At 42.7% G+C, this 22,844-nt stretch overlaps 2 protein-coding genes across 6 annotated transcripts; one reads left to right on the top strand and one right to left on the bottom strand.

Moving 5' to 3' along the window:
- The first annotated feature begins 901 nt into the window (after positions 1-901).
- On the top strand, positions 902-9,156 carry mmp23ba (matrix metallopeptidase 23ba). Of its 2 annotated transcripts, none has more exons than XM_061272594.1 (8): positions 902-1,430; positions 4,886-5,022; positions 5,679-5,818; positions 6,589-6,756; positions 6,836-7,000; positions 7,185-7,295; positions 8,626-8,752; positions 8,830-9,156. In XM_061272594.1, the coding sequence occupies exons 1-8, from the start codon at positions 1,254-1,256 to the stop codon at positions 9,002-9,004; spliced, it is 1,200 nt and encodes a 399-aa protein (XP_061128578.1). In that variant the 5' UTR covers positions 902-1,253; the 3' UTR covers positions 9,005-9,156. The 2 variants fall into 2 exon arrangements, with proteins under 2 accessions (XP_061128578.1, XP_061128580.1); XM_061272596.1 differs by having other exon boundaries at positions 1,288-1,430; positions 4,890-5,022.
- Positions 9,157-11,525: 2,369 nt separating this feature from the next.
- Positions 11,526-22,785, bottom strand: cdk11b (cyclin dependent kinase 11B). Of its 4 annotated transcripts, none has more exons than XM_061271906.1 (20): positions 22,564-22,736; positions 21,660-21,790; positions 21,321-21,460; positions 20,828-20,955; positions 20,614-20,752; positions 20,089-20,264; positions 19,386-19,508; positions 19,221-19,319; positions 18,969-19,115; positions 18,819-18,893; positions 18,072-18,283; positions 17,824-17,914; positions 17,621-17,742; positions 17,432-17,537; positions 17,228-17,349; positions 17,015-17,122; positions 16,565-16,681; positions 16,101-16,249; positions 13,980-14,169; positions 11,526-11,990 (listed from the first exon to the last, which is right to left on the bottom strand). In XM_061271906.1, the coding sequence occupies exons 2-20, from the start codon at positions 21,774-21,776 to the stop codon at positions 11,898-11,900; spliced, it is 2,454 nt and encodes an 817-aa protein (XP_061127890.1). In that variant the 5' UTR covers positions 21,777-21,790; positions 22,564-22,736; the 3' UTR covers positions 11,526-11,897. The 4 variants fall into 4 exon arrangements, with proteins under 4 accessions (XP_061127890.1, XP_061127892.1, XP_061127885.1 ...); XM_061271908.1 differs by having other exon boundaries at positions 20,089-20,225; XM_061271901.1 differs by having other exon boundaries at positions 19,221-19,508; positions 20,089-20,225; positions 22,704-22,785.
- Between the last annotated feature and the right edge of the window lie 59 nt (positions 22,786-22,844).

Genomic DNA, 22,844 nt, shown 5'->3' with positions numbered 1-22,844 from the left:
TGTCTACGATCAAGTAAAAGTGGCTTTACACAATTGCACATTTGCAATAATCCCATCAAAGGTGGTCAAGGATAAACCCAGCCATCTGTGTATTTTTAATTTCTTTAATATTGAACAACCGGAAAACAAACACCAAAGAAGCACATCGGTACATGAGCTGACAGAGCACATCATGTTTTTCAACATGCAAACTGGCAACCAGACACCTGAACACCCTCATTCACCTCTCTTTTCAATCCACACAGATACTACAATGTCAAACGGATACAAATACTTGCACCTTGCATAGTTGGTATTGTACTATTATGCTTAACACTTTGAAATAATACATTAAAAACACAATACTTCATGGATTTTCATGTGTTAAGGATTTGTGGGGGTTATGTTTCAAACAGCTAACTGAGCTGAGGGTACAGGTGATGGACTGGCCAAGCATGCATGTCTCGACAGACCTAAGCCTATTGAGCCTCACTTTAAGATGGTTAGTGGAGAATTTCAACATAGAGGAGTGGAAGTGGATTCCAAAGGCAACCTGTGAAGCTCTAGTGAACGCTGTCATTTCTTTACAAATGTGTGAGGGGTGGTACTCACTTTTGTTATTCTTGTTATTCTTGTTATTCTATTCTTTGTAATTCTACCCTTGCTGGATAGGCTGGCAATCCAGAGACTCAATTATTTGTATGCAATCAAAAACTAAATTTTCCTTATGTATTTATTAATGTATTCCTTATGTATTTAATCATGTATTTTCCTTCGTATTTAATCATGTTCATTATTTAATAAAAATGTGATCATAGTTTGCAGTACTGTGTAACTGAGTTCATTATGGAGTACTGCAACTTTGTTTCCTCTCTCCCTGCTCATGACATAATCAGAGTACTTTTGCCACCTCTGGCGAAAAGCAGTAGAGCTGCATATTAAGGGGGGAAAAAATAGAAAACTTAAAAGCCAAGTTTGAAGTTTTGGGCCACGTGCTACTACTGCAAGTCAGGCTGCAGCCAGACTGGAGAAGTGTGCTGTGGCTCCAGGATGGACAGAGCGCGTTTGGTTCCAATTAGAGCGTCTCGACTTTGACCTGCTGCCCCGTGCGCAGTAATGTGAAACCAAGCCCGTGGCGCGGCGCGGCGAGGCGATCAGGCGAGCGGAGTTGCATCGTGCGCACTTAACATACACTCACTTCCCTTCCCACTCGGGACCTGCAGAGGCTCTGGCGCACGGCGGAGCGAGCGCAATGGCCGAGGAGTAGCCGCTCGATGGACCCTTTTCCGACGCCGTTCTCCGGGAGGTGCCACCGCACCGCCGCCACGGCCATGTGGGGTAGCTGTCCGAGGAGAAAGTGGGGGTGGACGACTGTGCTGGCGGTTGCCCTGCTCAGCCTCCTGTTCGGAGGGATGCCCCGGAGCGCCGCGTTCCCCTCGTGGAGGACCGAGGTATGCTGGGGGGGGACCCTCTTGGGCTACAGGCTCCTCTGGTGTCATATCTATTCTCCCGTTTGCTGGCTATATGCCGACTGCATTTTGTTTAATGGATCAAAAACTGATGAAAGTAATTAGATGTGGCATAAAATGTTCGTATGGAAAGGCATTTATGCATTTATCATTAATATCCATCTTAAAGTCCAAATTGTCCTCACTAGTAGATAATGTAGAAAGGTTCCCGTGTAAGCCGGATAGTACAAATGTTATGTTAAATGTACAAATTATTGTTATTATCATCATATTTATTACATTAATCTATTATTTGTCTGAACTGCTTATTTATATTTTAAAATCATCCAATTGGCTCTGGCAAAGCTCTGGCGGACAAGGGAATGGCACACACGTGGACACATGGGCATTCTCCAAGTTGTCTACAGTTATACAGGTGTGATTACACCTTGGAGAGATGTTGCACCAAGTGGACTGACATGAAACATGGCTCCAACATGAGAGATGTCAATTAAAACAGAGGAGAGGATGTTCCCCCCAAAAATGTGAATCATTACACATTTTGCAGAAGATGGTGGTTGCCCGCAGTCAAATGTGTCTAAAATCTGAACCCAGTACAAACAACATTATTAATACATTTAGCCCTGGAGAAAGAAATATCAGGTAAAAAAGCCAGATCTCAATCCAGTAGAAAATCTCTGGTGGAAGTTGAAGAAAATGGTTCATGACAAAGGCTCCAACCTGCAGAGATGAGCTGGCAAAAGTAATCAGAGAAAGCTGGAGCCATATTGATGAAGAGTTCTGTTTATCACTCAAAGTCCGGCCCTCTGAGACTGCCAGCTGGTAGAAAAGCCAGACCTGGTGCAACAGAGTGCTAGCGCTGTGTTAAAGTGTTCTTTTGTTGTTTCATAATTCCAATTCCCACCCTAAAAATTGAGTAATTCCATATTTTTTCCTGCTGCTTGGTCTATAAATATGAGTACTGAGAAGCACATGGACGTTTTCTTGATTCCTTTTGGTGTTGGTTAAAGTTAGAAAGTCGCCATTTAAAATGACTTGTTTTGTATCATGTCTGCGATCTCTTCTGTTGTTGTTTTTCTCCAACAAAATGAAACAACTGAGTAAACATCCTTCGATACTGGTGATTTTGTCAATTCTGCCAGGGCTTGTTACTAAAGTAACAAAATATCTCACTTTCTGGGTCTGTATATTTAAATTTCAATGCTCAACTCACGTAGGGATCCAGCCTTGAATATGTCTACGTTGATTTATTGTTGGCCCGTACTGGGCCTGGGCATCCAACCGTGCCTCCCTCTGGCTGTGATAATGATGAGAAATGGCTTTATTTCATTTCCTTCGCGACACGCTTTCATTCTGTGTCAATCAGTGGTGCTCCTGCGGGGTTACATAACATCCTGAGATAAGCATCTGTGGAAGGAGGGCCAGCCAGACAAATGAGATTAGTACCTAATGAATCTTTTCATTTCCTTCTAAATATTAAAAAAAAGGGAAGAATTGGGGCGATTCAAGGGTTTAGGACCTGATCGCCTAAAGATGCTCACTGAGTGTTCGTCAAGAATGTTTACCCTTCAAGTCTGCTGTTTAGTCTAGAGTGCCTCATAGTTTACGGTACATCATTACTTGTTAGCATGTGTAATTTGAAATGAGCTACACATGTCGGAAATATCGGCACTGGCACATGCAACATGGCAGGGGAAATCATTCAAATTTATTAGTGAGCATGTTATTCCCTTACGTCAGAAATTGTCAACCGGTGGTCCGCGGTCCACTAGTGGTCAGTGGCGGTATTGCAGGTGGTCCGTGAATTGGAAACGAAAAACAATTGTTGATTTTTTATTTAGACTTGATTTATTTTCCAGCTAATTTTGTGAATCATTAACCCATCCAAATGTTGTCAAAGGTAGCTGAGATGCCCAAAATAGACATACAGATGCAAATAAATAACCTGTACAGGTCGATCCTCCTTCAGTGCAAAATAAAACAATATTCCGTTAAAGCAGTGGTGGTTCTTAGTTATAATGGTGGTGCCTTGCACAAAATCAGTTGAAAACCCCTGCTTGACATCAACTGAAGTGGGGGAATAAAATGCACTTGCATGTAACAGTGCAAGTACAGTGTGGGACCGACCGTGTGTCCTCTGGGTTCACTAAAGGAAGCGAAGGAAGTGTTGCATCCATTTATCTTGATTGGGTGAGGCAGAAACAGGAAGCTGAGAGTTTGGAGCAAATTGCAATCGTGACTAAGTGCTCTTTGCTAGTTTTTCATAATGCTGAAGTAAAGACTGACAAGTTTTTTTTAAAGCACAATTCTTATCTCAATGTAGACACTTACGCAAAATATGCAGTTAGCGTCAACTGCACAGTATAAACCTTCCATTCTTGTGGGAAAATTTCCATGAAGTTCTTCTACTCCAAATGTATCCAAGTATGGGCCTTTTTTCAAACTATTCTCACAATAGCATAGTAAGTTGACAACACGGCGTAAAAGACAAAGCATAAAGATTGCACGACTGTTGCGCAATTATTTCACTGCGACAGACACTAATGCTAATCATTGACCTGTCTATGGAATTTTGCATTGTTTGTTAGCATGAAGCTAAATTTACATTATTAAGGCCAACCTATGTGGCTGTTGTCATTTACTTTGTTTAAGGTTTACCGTAATTTTCGGACTATAAATCGCGTTTTTTTTCATAGTTCGGGTGGGGGGGCGACTTATACTCCGGTGCGATTTATAGTCCGAAAATTACGGTAGTTTGAAAGTAAACATCAACTGGGCACGGCAATAAAAAGCTTAGAGTCTCTTTTTTGAAGAATAGTTTTGAGTGACTCGTATCTCAAGGTACCTCTGTACTGTAATATCTTTATCAAGGTGATAGAGTAGCATTGACTCATAGTTGGGAACGTCAATGCCATCTCAGTCAAAGTGCCATTTCAGTCAAAGTGAATAACCATATGATATATTGCTGCCAAGACAACGTAAAACCTGAGTCAAGTCACAGTTTATTTATGAGAGTACTGAACCATCAAGGCACCCGGCGATAGCCTGTGAAAGCTTTACAAAACGTCTGTAATCCAGGTGTTATTACCTGGAATTTGTACTCCAAAGCCCCATCATACTTCATGTTTGGAAAGCACTTTCACTGCTGACCTCTTCATTTTCCGTGAGATGGAATTCCAGTGCATGAAAACATAGTAAGTGTCTCACTTGCGAGGCAGTGAAATAGTAGCAGCCGTGCACTGTTGTTACCGTTATATGACAATTGGAATTTATGCTTGCAAGCCTTCTGACGCTTGTCTTCTGCCAAAAAACAGTCATCCATCGTCGTCAATTTCCCCGCAAGCTTCCTCAAACCTGCTTCAACCTGCCGCCAAAGTCCTAAATTCTCTTTGAGGGCCCGTGTGAGGTGATTAATCAAAGGTTTTTCTTTGTCCAAGGAAGAAGCTTACACCACTGTGTTGCTCATCGGAATGCGCAAAGAGGCCCACTCGCAAGTGCTGCACCTCTCCAGAAACAAGCGCTACACCCTCACCCCGGAGAAGCTCAAATGGGACAAATTCAAGCTCACATACAAGTATCCTTGTCAATATTTACTACAAAGCGTCGTTGCATATGCAGAGGAACCGCTATGTTCAAAATTGAGACATCGTTTGTCTTTACAATACATTTTACGCCACTAGGAAGCCTTGACAGTAACGGTACAGGTAACTAAATTGTGGAAGCTAATCACTGCTCAAATAAATTAATACTGTGGTCTATAAACCGTGATATAACGTGTAACTTAAAAGTTGTATCTCAAAACAGCTTTCTGCTTTGAAATAAATGCAAATGCCAGTAATCCGTTCCAGACTCCCCCAAAATGGAACAACTAAAGTGTCTATAGCACATTTTTCCAATAAGGAAAATAGTTCAAAAATTGGTAGAGCAATAGCTCCTATCTACAAAAAAAAAAAAAACTGTCACTTATATCTCAAGGCTCCATTTCATTTCCTGTGAATATAATAAGATAATGGATGGACTGTTGTCTGACCTCCGAACAGTAAACTTGAGGACTTTAGTGGTTCCACTGCACCTGTACACAAGATACACGCTTCATTCACTTAGAAATAAAGAGACTTCAAGATAATCCAAATAAAAGTGATGACATGTAAATTTGTAGAATACCAGGAAAAATGACTTGTATTCTCTTCCTGTGCTGTAATGCATTAAGTGTCTTTTGTTTTGAATCAGGTTGCTGTCCTACCCTACAAACCTAATTAATGCCACGGACACACGACGAGGCATTGCCAAGGCTTTCACCATGTGGAGCGACATCTCACCCTTCAGCTTCCGAGAGGTGCCAGCGGACCAGGAGGCGGACATTAAGATCGGTGGGTAGAGGACCGCCAACTCATTTTGTGCGATCGTGCCTCATGAGTAGTACACTCAAAGCAAGACATTTTTTGAATGAAAAACGCAGTGGCTTAACAACTTCCATCCTACTGTTTTTTGAGGTTACTTTACTTAGTTACCTTGGTTTTGATAGCATAAAAGTCAAGCGGAAGCTAGCTTTTAAACAACATGTGACATGTAATACCATTGTTTTCTTCTTAAAACAAGCACCAAGTACACCAGTGGTGTCCACACTACGGCCCGGGGCCCATTTGTGACCCACTGTTTTTTAGTGGACCACAACAGACTAAAAATAATATTTGACGTAGCCCTCAATAATACTTCGAAAAGGGTGTGTGGCTGACAAAAAAGTGAGGGACGTGCGTAATGGTTACTACCACAACTCCTACTAATATAACTTTTCTAAATATGTAAGGAAACAATTTACAGGTAAATAATTCAGAGGATAAACAATACAGATTCAGAATCCAAAATGTTATTCTGCACTTTCTGCTTAGTGTCAAGGTCCAATTACAGATCACATTAATGATCCTCAAGTGAGTACTTTGATTTAGTTCTGAATGTGAGATGGAATTTTGAAATTATTTACTATCTTGGCCTCTTTTAAATAATAAAAACCTGGACTTTGAATAGGGGTGTGTAGACTTTTTAGATCCACAATATCTGTACAACTATATCAAGTGGGAGTACGTTTGCCATCTCTGCAACTGGGCTCTGAGCTACAGTTGCGTGTTTGTGTTTTTGGCAGGCTTTTACCCCGTCAACCACACAGACTGTCTGCAGTCTTACTTGCACCACTGTTTCGACGGCATCACAGGAGAATTGGCTCACGCCTTTTTCCCGCCGACAGGCGAGATCCACTTCGACGATCATGAATACTGGATTCTGGGGAACATGCGGTTTAGCTGGAAGAAAGGCACGCAGTCCTCACGGTGGTTTACGCTCAGCCGGGATTTCCGGTGAATGCGCACTGAGCGGCGTGTGCTTTGTTGCAGGGGTTTGGCTGACAGACCTGGTCCACGTGGCGACACACGAGATAGGCCACGTGCTGGGACTTATGCACTCCAGGGACCCGAAAGCAATCATGCACCTGAATGCAACGCTGACCGGCCGCAAGCTCATCACGCAGGACGAAGTGTGGGGTTTGCACCGTCTCTACGGTATGATCCAAATCCTCCCTCAATCCATAGATTAAAACACAACAGTAAAAATTGTCTCTGTCGTCATTTCTCAAGTATCAAGAACTGACTGCTTTCATGCACGGGGACTTTGTCGTGACATGATCCACTTGGCACGCGTTAAGTTGAGCGTATTTGCTCACATTGTGTCCTTTGTCTTCTCCAGGATGTTTGGACCGCTTCTTCATTTGTCCGGCGTGGGCTCGTAAAGGCTTTTGTGAAAGCAAGCGCAAGCTGATGCAGAAGCACTGCCCCTCCAGCTGTGATTTCTGTTATGGTAAGATAGCACCGGTCGAAGTAGAGGGAACTTTGAAGACTTTTCTATGTCCGTTTGCCAATGCAGAAATGTGAGTCCAAACTAGTAAAACTACCCATACGATATAAGTCGTGCAGTCACGGTTCATACCAAATAAATTACAGCAATGAGCCAGTTGTGTACATTTGCTACAAACTCATGTCAGAGGGCCCCTCTTGCACAACACAAAATGGCTCCACCCGCTTTGTTGTTGCTTTCCGCCGATGTTTCGGCCGGCAACAGGGGACAGAGCGGGGAGGCAGGAGGATACGATTCCTTGGCTCACTCTAATCTGTTCTTCATTGTTGATTGGGAGACGTCGTACGGCTGTGGAAAATTCCTGAGTCCTTCCAAACCGCTGGAATTTTAGACTGTGGCTCCAGGGTTAGAGACACACCAGGTCAATTTGGATTTCTGCTTCATTAGAGAGAGCGACTCTTCTCTAAGCGGACTTTCACTTGATAGCGAGGTTGGCCGCAGCTCAGAGAGAAGTTATTAAAAAGAAATACATTCTCATTGTGATAAGTAGGGGTGAGCATTTCTCTAATAAAATAGACACGTATTTCGCACATGCGTTGTGATACAATTCACCCCCCTCACATATACTGCACATACACATACCTGTATACACATAAACATATGTGCACATACATATATACACTTATACACTCACATATTTTTTATTTTTGCTTACCTTAACTATAATCCCTTGTTGCATGTGGCCAAAAGTAGATTCCTGGTGGATTATATAGTCCATCAAAAATTCTTCACCAGCTACCTTAATGCTCTGCCATCTTTGTCTTCTTCTTCTATCTTTTAGCAGTTGGCAAACAACGATACATTGTTGTCAGCATCTGAAATGGAGCATGGGTCTGCATATACATTACACAACCTCCGAACTTCATCCAATCGAAAAAAAAAATAGAAATTTGAAACTTACCTAACAAGAACATTGCCGTAAAAATGTCTCTGGTATTCAAAGGTACTGTACTTCTTGGTGATTCTCTCTGCTGACACCAACTGTACATAGACTCAAGCAAAGCCGTCACGTAGCAAACACACATGAGACGGGCGGGGTATTTCCGTTTGTGATGGACTGAGAGCTCCATTGCTACTCTACCCGGTTAGTGATGATTACACTGACGGGCGAAAATCCACCTGGAGGCCATGACACCCTTAGCAATTGCTTATTGGCTGAATGGCAAGCAAGTTCTAAGAATGACAATCAGTAGCAATATTTTAATGTTAACTACATTAAAAGTTGTGGCCAGCAAGTACATAATTGACGGTTGATTTTTTTTTTTCCCTTCAGAATTCCCTTTCCCAACTGTGGCTCCCACTCCGGCACCTCCGAGGACCAAACACAAACTTGTGGTCGAGGGCAAAAAGCTGACGTTCCGCTGCGGGAAAAAAATAGCGTCGAAGAAAGGCAAAGTATTGTGAGTACGATAACCATTTGCTCACCTCTTTTGTTGTGCTGCTGCTTCTTCACTGAGTGCCATCTCACAACCTTCAGCTGGTACAAGGACGGCGAGCTTCTGGAGTTCTCACACCCAAATTACATATCTTTGAAGGACGACCACATCACTATCGTGGCCAATGCCATCAACGAGGGCACATACACCTGCATCGTGAAGAAGAAAGACAAAGTTCTCACCAATTACTCATGGAGGGTGCGTGTGCGGTTCTGAAGGCCTCACTGGCTCTGAACTAAGCGCACACACACGCATTTCATTCACTTGGGCACATATTTCTTTTGTACTTTCTGTTCTTTGTATTGTTGACAGTCATTGTACAAATGTCATTTCATGACGTGAGGAAAATAAACAATTCATGATCTTGAGTATTTTTGGGCACTAAAAACAGTTGGGAGATGCCACAGCGAATCCTCACATTGTTTTTGGTACTGTAATTTAAGTTTACTGGCAAACTAAATATAAAACGAAGAATTACATTGTATTTAGAACAACCAAACTTTGCCTTAAGAATAGCCTCCACTTCCCACTCATAGCATTTCCTCTGTTTTCTATAAAGTCCAGTGATACTTTCCTCATTAAAAACACAAAAATTAGATTTTTTTGTGGGGATGGGGGGTCTGAACAGTTTTCTCTTGTACAGACTGAACATTTGAAACTGTTCTTGTATTGGATCTCTTTGCATTGTGGATGGCCAGCATAATCATCTTGGAATAATAACCATTAAAGATGGAAGACAAACGGATTCCAGTGATTTAATTCAAAATCACTTAAATAAACCACAATAGAGGAATTCAGTTAATAAACTGACGACCCATCCCCGACAACCCAATATATCTAGCGTGGCTTTTATTATTTTCGGGGTGAGGTTACAGAAGGCGAGTTGTACGACAGTGTACACACTCGGCCAAAAGAGTTCTTTTAAATCCAGAACAAGCAGTGTTTCCTCTGGCCTTTGGAAGTACAGTATTTGGATCTGCAAGCACATGTGGAACACCTCACACGCTTCACTTGCTTTCCTCAGACGGTCTCGTGCCAAACACCATCAGTCACATGATCCACCAGCTGCTCTTCTTCAACGCACCAGGTGGAACATTGAACAGAAGAGCTCCACGGCAGGGGGACCGATCAAACTCAATAAATGACTTCTTTGTCGGTCTGTTTTGTTAAAGCGTCACAACATCTTGGACTGAGCAGACGTGTGCCGCTTATTTGATTTTTTTGTGGGCCATGAATCCAAGAGTTGATTTACCGTTTTTTTCCGTGTATAGTGCGCAAAATTTTACTAATTTATTGTCCTAAAATCCGGGGTGCGCATTATACATGGGTACAAAAGAAAAAAAAAAAAAAAAATTTTTTTTATTTATTTATTTTTTTTTTAAGTCCCAATGATCGTCACACACGCAGGGAGGCAATGGGTCCCATTTTTATAGTCTTTGGTATGGTCTTAACTAGGCTGGATGTAATTTTTTTTGTTGGCGTTGATTTCTCCGACTGCCCTTAAACGCACCACCGCGCTTCGTGCGCGCACGGGATAGCAAACGAGCAGGTGATCGAGCAAGCGTCTGATACGAGAGCATTGCGGTCGCATGGAGCGTGTTTGAAGTGAACAGCAGAGAAGAAAGGCAAAGTGTTGTGAAATAAAATGCACAGAACGGATGCGCAAGACACGTCAGCTATATAAAGAGCGAGAGTTGTTTTCTTCCTATTAGTTTCAATTCACAGTTTAATTAGCAGTTTCAATCAGCAAATAACAAAATGCGTATTACAGGTAATATTTTATTTCACAACACTTTGCCTTCTTCCTTTGGTCTCTGCTGTTCATCCTAAAACACAAAGGCGCTCTTTAAGCAATGCGACAGTGAGCGCCCGGCGCGCTGCACCAAATTAAGCTCCCTGCGCAGTGCGCACTGAGGTCCACTTAAATTTTAGAAAGCACATCAGGACTTTAAAAATATCTTCTAAATTTCAGCGACGGCTCTGTCACAATAATCGACCAGCCCGGTGCAGTTGGGCGGTCGGCGGCGCGCTACGGTTGAGCGTTCTCTCGCGCGCTCTCTCTCGCTCTATCTCGCTCTCGCACACACGCAAACCGGATATCATACGGAGGCCGCCATTACAGATGCGCAGAACGGATGAGCAAGACACGTCAGCTATATAAAGAGCGAGAGTTCAGTTCTCTACCTAAATCCGTATTACAGGTAATATTTTATTTCACAACACTTTGCCTTGTTCCTTTCTTCTCTGCTGTTCACTTCAAACACGCTCCATGCGCACGGAGCGCGGTGGTGCGTTTACGGGCAGTCGGAGAAATCAACGCCAACAAAAAAAATTACATCCAGCCTAGTTAAGACCATACCAAAGACTATAAAAATGGGACCCATTGCCTCCCTGCGTGTGTGACTGTCATTGGGACTTAAAAAAAAAAAAAAAAAAAATTTTTTTTTTTAAAAAAAATTCATAAAAATTGGGTGCGTATTATACATGGGTACAAGCTTTTTTCCAGCATCAGCATGCCATTTTTAGGGGTGCGTACTATACATGGGGGCGCACTATACACGGAAAAAAACGGTATTCAATTCTATCACTGAAGACCCATTTAATTAGAAATGGCAGAGCAAAGACTACGTGGCGACAAGCAGAATGACATCATCTTGGACAGCTCGAAAGAGGGGGTGTTTTTTCCTGCCGCTCTGGCAAAGTACCGTTGTGTGTGCAAAGCAATCCAATTACAAAAGACATTTATTTTTCTTTATTTCTTCTTTAAAAAAAAAAATATTGCCTTTTCATTTGAGCGAACAGAGAGTTTTGAGTAGTTGTGTCAGATGGAAAACAATTTCACATCACTGACGCAACATCATCACCATTCATAAAATTGGAACCGCTCACAAATGTAAAAAAGCAAAACTAATACAATATACTAAACTCCTCAAATGTGATAACACAGGTGGAGGAGAGTTGACCATTTTGAAACACGTCATAGCCACCATTCTTGTGAGAGACAGTCCTCGTCAACAGTTGGCGCTGATGGCGTATTGATCTGCTTTGCAGTTCATTCCAGTGGCAGCGTTCCATGGGTGCGCTCGTCTTTATGAGCCAGGGAGCATGCTCAGAATTTCAGGCTGAATCCAGGACCAACTGCAGACGCTCCCTGATTGCTGGTGGTCAGGTGAAAGCCTGTGTCTTTTAGGTCATCATCCCCCTGCAGTCAGAAGTACCAAACAACATGGCAGAGGTTTAAGAATGGGGTATAGGGACATGACCCACAGTAAGATCAGCTTAACACAATCGTTGTACAACATCAACAAATGACATTAAATAGTACAATACAGTGTTGATTTTTGTAGTAGAGTCAATTGTTACCGCATGGTTTTCAAACTCAAAATCTAGTCTTTTCGTAACATAAATTGGACAATACTATGCGTGTCAGAAAAGTTCCAGGACTGGCGGTTTCTTGATTAGCGATGCAACAATAATAATTAATGGCCAACTATTATCAATTAATGAATTAATCTTTTTGTTATTGAAAATTGTCCAGCTCAGAAATTCAGATTCTCAAGAGAAAATATTGTCCAATTTGTGTAAAGTTGACAAAATAAAACATCTGCTTTTACTTTGGAAAACAATGAGTAACATCTTTCCCTATTTGACATGTTACAGACAAAACCGATATTTGACTCATAATTGTGCACTGTCAAATTTTCAGTGTTTTTGAACAATATTTTATATGTTTTTAATCTGACTGATCAATTAATTGACAGACTTATCAATTATTAAAAAAATGTTAAGCTACAGCATTACTTTAAAGCAGTGCTTCTCAAATAGTGGGGCGCGCCCCCCAAGGGGGGCGCGGTGCTATTCCTGGGGGGGCGCGTGTGACCCTGGGGAACAGGCTTTTTTTTGGGCAGTACTAGAATAAAGTGTAATTGCGGGTTTACTACAGCAGGGGGCAGTGGCGCTCTCATTGTTACTTCTGTCACGTTTGCGACAGTGCAACATTTTACGACTTACAAGACAAGTTAGGATAGTCACGGTGGGGAGGGGGGGCGCGAATAGATTTCTTCTTGCTAGGGGGGGGGGCGTAACAGAAAATAATTGAGAAGCACTGCTTTAAAGTATCAAGAGCCAGATTGCTGCATGAATCAAAGGAGTTCTTCACAGTATCAATGTGGGACTGCTCCACTGTGATCTGCTCAGGAGAGGCAGGACATACAGCGCAAAATACATAAACCTGATTTGAGCGATGTCAAACTTTTATTTGGACCAATCACGACAACAGATGATAATCGCCACTGGCCTTCTTTTGGCCAGCTGATGATGGTAACGCGATGGCGGTTTATGATAGTTGTCATTTCTGTCATGGAAATGTAGATAAAGGGCGTCTTGAGAACAGCGCCCCGTTTGGTTTATTATCGCCCCCGCCTCGGCGCTTCTTGTTTTTATCACAGCCGCATGTCCCAGCCCCAAACACATTGCGGCTTTTTGATTGGTTTGCACCACCAGTTGTTTGGCTCGGAGAAAACCAGCAAGCTCAGAACAAGATGGATTCTCTGGGTTTTTGTTAACTAACAAATACCGCAAGAATTCAGCTTGCAGACAAGGGTAACCTCAGTACTTAGGATATGATAATAATTTGTTCCTTGACCATGCTTGTAAATGAAGACTAACACTACTATATGTAATAATCTTTTGCAATTTAACCCCCCCCTCCCAAAAAAACAACAACAACCAAAGATGCACTCTCATAATTGACATTTTATAGTGGTTTACTGCTTATTTGTTTTGCACTTGTATAAGAAAGATTAAATTTGGACATGAACAAATTGGTGCTCACCCTGCAACCAGCATCCAGGAACAAATAAAGTACTACTCTAGTAGACTGTACTTCAAATAAAGCATAAATTGAACAATTCTATAATCCTCAACTCCTCCACTCTTATGTCACAAGATATTTTTTGACGTGGGTATTGCAAAAGATAAAATTCCCGTATAGTGGAAATTGAACTTCCTTGTGGGTAGTACCACTGCAGAAAACATTAGAAGCGGCAGGCTGCGCATCATGGAAAACACGAGAAGGAACTAAGCAGACACAAAGCAGAGGCTTGTCGGCCTTTAATCTATTTAACACAGGCAGCCTTCGGAAAGACTACCAGCTTTATGTAATGGAGAAAGTTGGACTTAATGGCCTTACCAGTTGACTGTAGCCCAGGCCTCCCTCGGGCGGCCGAGGACTGGTGCCTCTCTTTACCCTCTGTTGCTCGCTCTTGGCCGGCCACGTGGGGAACATGGATGGGTCGATGGGCAGCGGGGTCTCCCGGAAGTACTCGTGCTTGAGTGCCTCGTCCGACAAGATCCTCTTAGTGGGACAGAAGGTGAGGAATCTGGAATAGAATGCACAGTCACTTCATGTGAAGACACCGTAACAGCCACGGCACTTGAGATTTATTGCCCTCTTATTTTCAGAGTCCTCTTTGTGGACTTAAGAAAAAAAAACATGAGCGAAGGCGCACAACATTTGTGCAAACACAGGGCTCGAAGCTTATTTTTTGCCCAAGTTGCCCTCGGGCAAGTTGGAGAAAATTTTACTTGCCCGAAAACAAAATTTTACTTGCCCGAATTTTTTTGGAGTGGATTTTTACTTGCCCGACACATTTTTGCAATAAAAAAGACAACACTATAAGTTTTGCCTTCATATGCCTTCGTATCCGCCAACCGGAAACAAGCTCTGCTGGTGCGCAGGCGCAGAAGAGCCAGGGACGGGTGAGAGAGCATGCATTTAATTACGAAGCGCTTTGCCGTTATCAATGTATTGCAGACTTACACGAGAAACTAACCGCTCCCTAGAAAACAAAATGTCGGACCAGAAGCGGCAGAAGTTGCGAGAAATTATGCACAAAATCGTCTTTTTACAGCTTGAAAACATGGTATTATGGCAGGGCAAGTTCGGGCAAGTGAGGAAAAAATTCTACTTGCCCGTCTGCCATCGCTACTTGCCCCGGGCAATCGGGCAATCGTTAGTTTCGAGCCCTGAAACAATGCATGGTCAATACTATAATGCCTCATAACCGGGATCTCAGAACATTCACTGAAGGGCAGTCCTACAAAGTGTGATCAGGCAGCTTGGTGATGATGTGCTTCCACCACTAAAAAAAAAAAAATGCAAAAGATGATTTTTATATAATTTTTCTAGGTGCTCGATTTTGTCTTCACGCAGCTTGGGAACCTTTGCATATCGCCCAGTCCCAATGGTAACACACGCAATACTCAATATACTCGATGCCGTGCGCACAATTCTTTCCTTATGAAGCACTACTGAGCAGTAACTGCTGTTGGAAATATTGCTCTAGAGGTTCTTTACATCAGGGTGGGAATATTTCAGGTTGGAGATTGTGTTAACACTTGACCGTTAACTTGCGATTGAACCCAACTGCATATCAAAGGCTTGCTTGGACTTAAAAGGTTTGCACACGCACTAGTGTGTGATTGTGCAAACACATTCAGTTGCCAACATATACCTTTCAACATTTATTCAGCGGGTCTGTCTGACGCTTTTCAAACAAAAAGTTTTTTTACAGAGTCAACCTCACATGGGCTGTATCTCTCCAGGCTGTCTTTTCACGACTAGAAGGGGGGCCAAAAACTTCCATTGAACTATATTTGGCAGACTGGACTGAGCAGGTTGGTCTTTTGCAGGTGCATGCAACTACTCTGTGGGTGGGAGTAAATATATAGGCATGTTTCTCCTGCTAGAATTTGCTCAACAACACTGACTTTGCCAGATGAATTGCTCTTGGAACCACAAGGCCCAATTTATCATAGTTATGTTTGTGAAAACATTTCCTGGTAGTATGGAGCGTCACCTTGGTGAGTGTCTCTGCGAAACAGAACATGGGAGAGGAGCACAGGCAGGTTGATGAATCACCAGTCCGCTACTGTTGTCATGTTTTAAGTGAGGCGGCCAGAAAAGCCCGACGCGAATAAAAAGCTCTGGAGCCACCGACGGAAAGAGCAACGTAAGAACACGTTGATGTGAGGGAGCTTTTTTTTCCACCGTCAAATCCTGCTGATTGTAACTGACATATCTGTTTGATATTAGCATGTGGCTCACATCTGATTTGGGTATTCTGTCAGTAATGACTAAAACCATTGTCAGTGAAGGTTTTACTTCACGTCATAATGTAAAACAACTACACAAATATGCCAACTTTTCTGATGTATGACCAGAACACAAGCCTAAAATTTGAAAAGGTTCCACAGTGAGTCAGACTGCACTGACCAGATTTGACTTCAATCAAGCTTGAAATGAACTCACTTGTTCATTAAGTCGAAACCCTGGTCCGAGAGCAGCGCACCAAAGCGCTTTCGCAGGTTATTGTAGGGATACTCTGTGAAAGACATCTTCTTCACAGCAGGCAGTTCGTTGTAGCCTGGCCAGATTTTCTCGCTGGGTGACCCCAGATCCTAAAGACCACACAAACAACACAGGGCCCCTCTTATTGCAAGGGCAGATGGATATTTCCACTCAACCAGACGTGTTCAAAAGCTTCATCACAGGTAATGACTGTAGGATAATTTGAGAGGCCTGAATGAGGCCAAGATCATTCAGTCAGACAACTCGGGTGGCCTTTCTTGGTTTCTTCCCCTCGGCGCTTCGATCCAGCAGCTCCACCCAGTGGTCCGCTGCAGACCTGCGCTGCGAGCTCACCTCTGACACGCGGTTGCAAAAGGTACCGGTTTTTAAACACCTTAACGGTGACGATAAATCTGAACATTTACCTTGAATATTTTATTAATTTGGTCGATTTCAGATTTTCCAGGAAAAAGAGGTTTCTGGGTAAGGAGCTCTCCAAATATGCAGCCCACAGACCACATGTCGACAGCTGTGGAGTACTCCTGCAAGGAGAAAAAAAAACACAGTGGCAGTCCATAAAAACACAACGCAGACAGTCTGCCTGGCACGTTTCGACTTCGGTCTGTCTCGCCTGTGAAAGTGGATGTGCTGTGACGACCGCTGGACCTTTTACATGTGTAAATCATTTTGCGTAAAAGTCAAAACTGGGTTTCCATAAGCTAAGTGATTTGCAGATGTTGGTTTATATTTGGAAATATGTTTGGGGGTTAAAATATCAGTGGTGACGACGTGATCCTTATGTTTTAAATGCTACAGCATTTGCATTGTCGTGTGACTGGCTGCCATGCATGTGTCTGGTGAAGATGTGCTTTTACCTTGGCTCCAAGCAGCAACTCTGGTGATCTGTACCACAAGGTCACCACTACGGGAGTGTAGGGCTTCAGGGGGGAACCGTACTCACGGGCTAATCCAAAGTCACCGACCTACACCCATCAACAAATGTTTTGTCTTTAGGCTCAAACATATTCTTTGTGGCAATGCGATAGAAAAAAGACTGTATGCTTCATAGTTCATGAAAGCAAAGCCACCTTAAGGATGCCCTTGTGACTGAGCAGCAGGTTGGACGTCTTCAGGTCCCGATGGAGAATCCAGTTATCGTGAAGATGACGAACTCCTCGGAGCAGCTGAATCATCAGTGTCTTTACTTCTCCTGCAAGATGGTTGAACGGCGTCGTTTCAGCAGGTAACAATTGTGATAAGCATCATTTATAATCATCAAGAGGATTCATCACCTGGCAGAAAAGGCTGCTTCATGGTTTCCATCAGACTCTTCAGGTCATGTTCAACATAGTTCATCACAATGTAGATCTTATCCATGTTGCTTCCAACCACTATTTCCTACAACACATTAGATTGTTCTCACTTAAAAGGCAACACGTGACTCTGGAAAAGTACACGCTTATGAAAAAATGTTTTCTCACCCTCACTGTGACAATGTTGGGGTGCTGAGCTTTCAAAATGGTGTTGATTTCTCGCAAAGACGTGATGGGAAAGCCCTCCTTCTCCTTCTCCATTTTAAGCCTTTTTAATGCCACAATTTCATCTAAACACGAGCGCAGCATGTAACTCATGAGTCCATACGTGATCTGCAACACCTACAGCCGCATCACGTCAACTACCTTACCGGTCTTTTTGTCCTTGGCTCTGTACACCACACCATACGTTCCCTCCTCAATTCGGTTCAGACATTGGAATTCCTCCACGCTACGACAACCCTTCAAAACAGCAACACAATTATTTACATTGTGAAGAGCTACCTAGTTTATTTGGCTAGGTGGATGCAAATAATAACAGGGTCAAGGGTCTATTGGAGCTGTGACCACTATATGTTCATGGTCTCACACTAAATAAGTGTGATGTGTTGACATGCACCTGTAAAGCAGGCAAATATTTGGGCAGCTCCTTTTTGAGCTCCACAGGTGAAATCGGAGGGGAGTCAGGAATATAGTTTCCTTCAGGTGTGGGGGAACGTGAATGGGTCTGCGACTGCGGCGTAGGGTCACCATCCCCTGCGTCTTCTTCCTCCTCATCTTCCATCTCCTCACCACTTTCCTCTGTGTCGTGGTCAAAGCGGGATTCTGGTACTGTTGAATGAAGGTTGAAGATAAGGAGCATGTTCACTTGAATGCACATACTGGACTCTAATTCTTCTCACACACCTGAATCACACTACAAAACACAACCGTGTATGAAGAATAACAGGCCGGTGTTAAACTACTCTAACTATAATGTGCAGTATCACAGTGTTAAAGTAAGCAAGTCAAACCGTCTGCGGTGAAAGAGTGAATCTGAAAATGATTACAGGCTTTTTTTGCTTGGCTCCAAAACATTCAGTGGTCTGCCTTCACATTTACATTTGGATCACAGATGTGCCTGCGAATCCTGGGCAGGCATTTCAAAAGCCCTCTTGTGGTACATGTGAAGTACATTTTGTGATTCAAATGTAATTTATTGAATCACTGACCACTCTAATCTAATGAATTATTAACTTCAAGGCAGATGTACAAAACTAAATAAAGTGCAGAACAAAGAAGGACTAAAATATATGGTGGCCACTGGCATGACAAAATGAACTAATAGACATCACGACAAAATGTTCTATTAGGATCAGTAGTTGACCTGCAGGAATATGATTTCCATTTTCCGGCTCCTCTTCAAAGTCCTCCTCTGACTGCTCCTCATCACTCAGTTCCTCTGCAAGAAGGCAGGCCCCGCTGTTAAGCAGTCCACCCCTGGATTAGAGTAAAACAATGTGGAATTGTTGCTTACCTGCACTCTGCTCAGACCTCTCTGAGCCAGACACCGAAACTGACTCTCCCTCCTCCTCTTCCTCTTCCTCCCCTTCTTCTTCACCCTCAGTCTTGCTGCTGGACTCCTCTTCCTCCCCCTCTTCCTCCTCAGAACCAGATCTTGATGCTAGATAAAGAGACATGTGAATGAGGAAGGGGCCCCAAATTTCCCTGCTGATCACCTGAAGCGAGCATGTTTACTTTCGTTCTTGCAACGATAATAACGCCTTACCCCCGGAAGACTCAGCAGAGCTGGTTTTCCTTTCACTGTCACTTATGTCTTGGAGGTCTGCGAGTAGGTCTTGAACATCAGCCCTCTCTTCCTTTGACACTGCAAGCAAAACACGAGTTACCCAACTCTTTATTACAGCATTAAAGGAAATATTATTGTCCTCACTGATTTTCCGTAATTCGCCAGGTTCCGTTTTCTCTCGAGGGACATGAGCAGGACTGCGACTGCGGTGACTTTGCTTCGGCTTCTCATCGTACTCGTCTGGTAACAGTCGCTGGTGTGAAGGCACTGTGGACCATAGAGTTTGGTTTTATTCGTAACTTAATAAGAACCTACCTCCTAAAAGCGCTTCGATTTTACTGATACAATCAATGTTGCACTATGTCAAATTGATTCACTAACCATTTTAGATTGTTATTTTGTTACTGGACCAAGTGGAATTTCTGATATATTGTAATGTAATGATACAGCGTAATTTGTTAACATCGTTATTTTGTGCTTCAACAATGATATGCTGTATACACAAATACAGATACAGATAGACAGACGGACGGACGGACGGACGGACGGACGGACGGACGGACGGACGGACGGACGGACGGACGGACGGACAGACAGACAGACAGACAGACAGACAGACAGACAGACAGGCAGGCAGGCAGACAGACAGACAGACAGACTGACAGACAGACAATCCACACAAACCAACGAACCAACCAACCAACCCAACACAGTATCGCCGAGGTATCAGACCAGGACTCGGTAAGGCCAGATATTCAAAATGAACGTGTGAAAAAAAAAATGATTATAACATCTCGAGAGTGATTGATGAACCATCCAGGACTACCAGCCGGATTCGACTACTGACCGTCGCGTCGACCCTCTCGTTCTTTGCGTCGCTCATCGGCCCTCCTCTCTCTGTCTTTCAGCTCTCGTTGCTCTTTTTGCTGCTCGCGCAATTTTCTGTCGCGCTCTCGTTGCCGCTCCTGCTGTTCCAGACGGTCCCTGTGGTCCAAAAAAAACCCAGGAGATTCCAGTCGGGGTCTGTCCGGACAACCAGAAGCCCAATTTTGTCAATTCAGATTTTTGGTGGTTAGAAACATTACTATTAAACATGTATCACACAGTTGACAACTGACACGGTTGCACTTTGTTTTCAAAGTACTGTAAAATGTATTCTATTGCGCTCACTGGTATAAAAGCCGCACTCAATAATAAAATGCTTCAAACACTATTCACACAAGGTATTTAAGCTGCACATATTAAACACACTGTGCTGCCTTGCACTCTAGAAACGGTAATTGGCAAGACAGCTTCTCCAGTAGGGATGTGATAACTTTCACGGCGCCTAAACAAAAATTCTAGCACAGTGACTTTTCCATATAGTGTTCACCTCTCTCTGCGTGAATGAGCTCTGGCCTGCTCCCTTCGTTTCTGCCTCTCCCAGTCTTGTCGGGCTTTGTCTTCTTCCCACTGACGCTTTCTGCGATCTCGCTCCCTTTCTTTATCTTTGGCCCGTGCATGCTTCCCTGCTGCAAGGGAAGACACCTTCAGTGGATGCAGATGCGCACTTAGTGCTACAAAACCTATGGAATGAAATTCCCCACCGCCCTCGGCCGAGTGGCTGCGATGGCGTCTTTTGTCTTTTCTTTTCTCCTCCTTTCTGTGATGAGATTTCTCTTTTCTTGCAACTTGCTGCGGAGGCTTAATAGCTAAGGAATCATCTTCCTCTCCTCTGTATAGAAAATACAAACAAAATATGACTGATATTTCTCTAACAACAAGGTCCCCTGAGACTGAAGATAATGTCATTTTAACAAGAGCACGATAAAAGATTTGATGTTATTGCGGGGATGAATTTTCCAACCACAAGAATGGATCATTTTAGGCAGTATTTTTCTGATGTTGCATACAATTGTACCTCCTAAGTACAAAAGTGGCACAATTTGGAGTTCAACCAATATCAGGGAAAATAAGCCTAAAGCAATTTTGAAAAATTACCTGTATACGGTTTGAAATTAGACAAACTTGAGCCTCATGGATAGGATTGAGTTTGTATTGTATATCTGTATTTAGCTGTGTGATGATTAGCACAAGCACCTGTCCTCTGTGGAATCTTGACGAGTGTAGGGGGAATTGCGAATTGTTATTTCCATCCTTTGATCCCGCAGTTCTCCTTCCTCCAGGGTCTCTCGTTTGGGTTCCCCAGCATCCGTCTGTGGAACAATGCTTTGGGAAATCTGCAGTAGAGACAAATAAGAATTACTGATGAATGGAGTCCCACGCAAAATGACATTGCAGTAAAAAAAAAAAAAAAAATTGTACAGCAGCTAGTTAACTTACATCAATCTCAAAAGTGCAAAATATGATATATTTTTCAATGGATGATTATTTCAATTACTAATTCAATGGAAATGTTGGTCTTTGGATATACTTTACATTGTTCGGGGGCTTGGTTTCTGTTTGCTCTTCTAATGCCTTTCTGCGTTTTTTCTCCTGTAGTATTTCTTCAAGAGTCTTAACTTTCCAGGTCTCTTTTTCGTCCCCCATCAGCATCCACTCTCCACCACCTTCATCACAACAACACAAACACACACACACACACTTGAAGAGATCACAGAAGTGGCAAAAGTTATTATTAGGTTTCTAATCAAAATATTGAGTCTTATTGAAACAGAACAATGATTTAATTGTGGTTGCATTGCTTCTTATTATAGTGAATGGCGCAATAAATGCTGGAAACCAAAGTGAAACAAAAGTACTCAAATTGTAATTATTTTCAGATCCATTGGGATTGAACGCTATTACTAGTGTTGAAAACGAAATTTTTTATTCAGACTGAAACTCAATGTCAATTTTAGCACACTCACTCTTAATGCATCTAGTCAAACGTTTTGTATTGCAATGCCTTCACTCGGGGGAAAAAAATTTAAGGACGGCTAAGGTCCACATGAGCAAATTTATAGAATAATTGTACGTATTTAATTCGTGGCGTTAAAAACATACAGTTAACCAAATGTTCCTTTGTGTCCAGTCCAGAAAGATTTCGAGTAGAAGCAGAAATTCTTACGGTTAACTGAGCGTGCGATGTTATGACGCATGACATGTCGACGTACATAATTGTTCTATACACGCCGTTCAGCACCGTCGTAAAACAAGTGATTTAATTATTTACCAGGTCTAGGGTACCGCAATCGGATTAACGGGTTTACGTCATCCTAACATGCAAGACTAGAAGGAGCAACTCCAAGTTTCGAAAGGTTTAACACTAACACGACGAGCTAACGTCAACGAGCTAACCAGCGATACAAGCTATATTTGTATCAAACAACACGAGTCTTACTTCATGAGGGACAAGGAATTGCTGGTTATCGAAAAGGGGGATTGCATGAGTAGACGACCGTATCGTTACATTCCTGAAATTTATACGCTCAGACACGTAACTACTTAAGCTTGTCAAGGAGCAAATAGTACAACACAAACCTAGAATATGGACAATACTCTATGGCACACCGGAAGTACAAAATGATTCTTCTTCGTTTTGTTTTAAAAAAAAAAAAGAAAATGCCGACCGATCAGCAAAGTACCAGTTGTGTTGTCGCCACCGTCTGGTTTGGAATGTAA

This window comes from Syngnathus typhle, linkage group LG2, assembly GCF_033458585.1.
Source record: "Syngnathus typhle isolate RoL2023-S1 ecotype Sweden linkage group LG2, RoL_Styp_1.0, whole genome shotgun sequence".
Lineage (NCBI taxonomy): Eukaryota > Metazoa > Chordata > Actinopteri > Syngnathiformes > Syngnathidae > Syngnathus > Syngnathus typhle.
The sequence above is the reverse complement of the archived record's forward strand: the minus strand, read 5'-3'. Positions and strand labels throughout refer to the sequence as shown.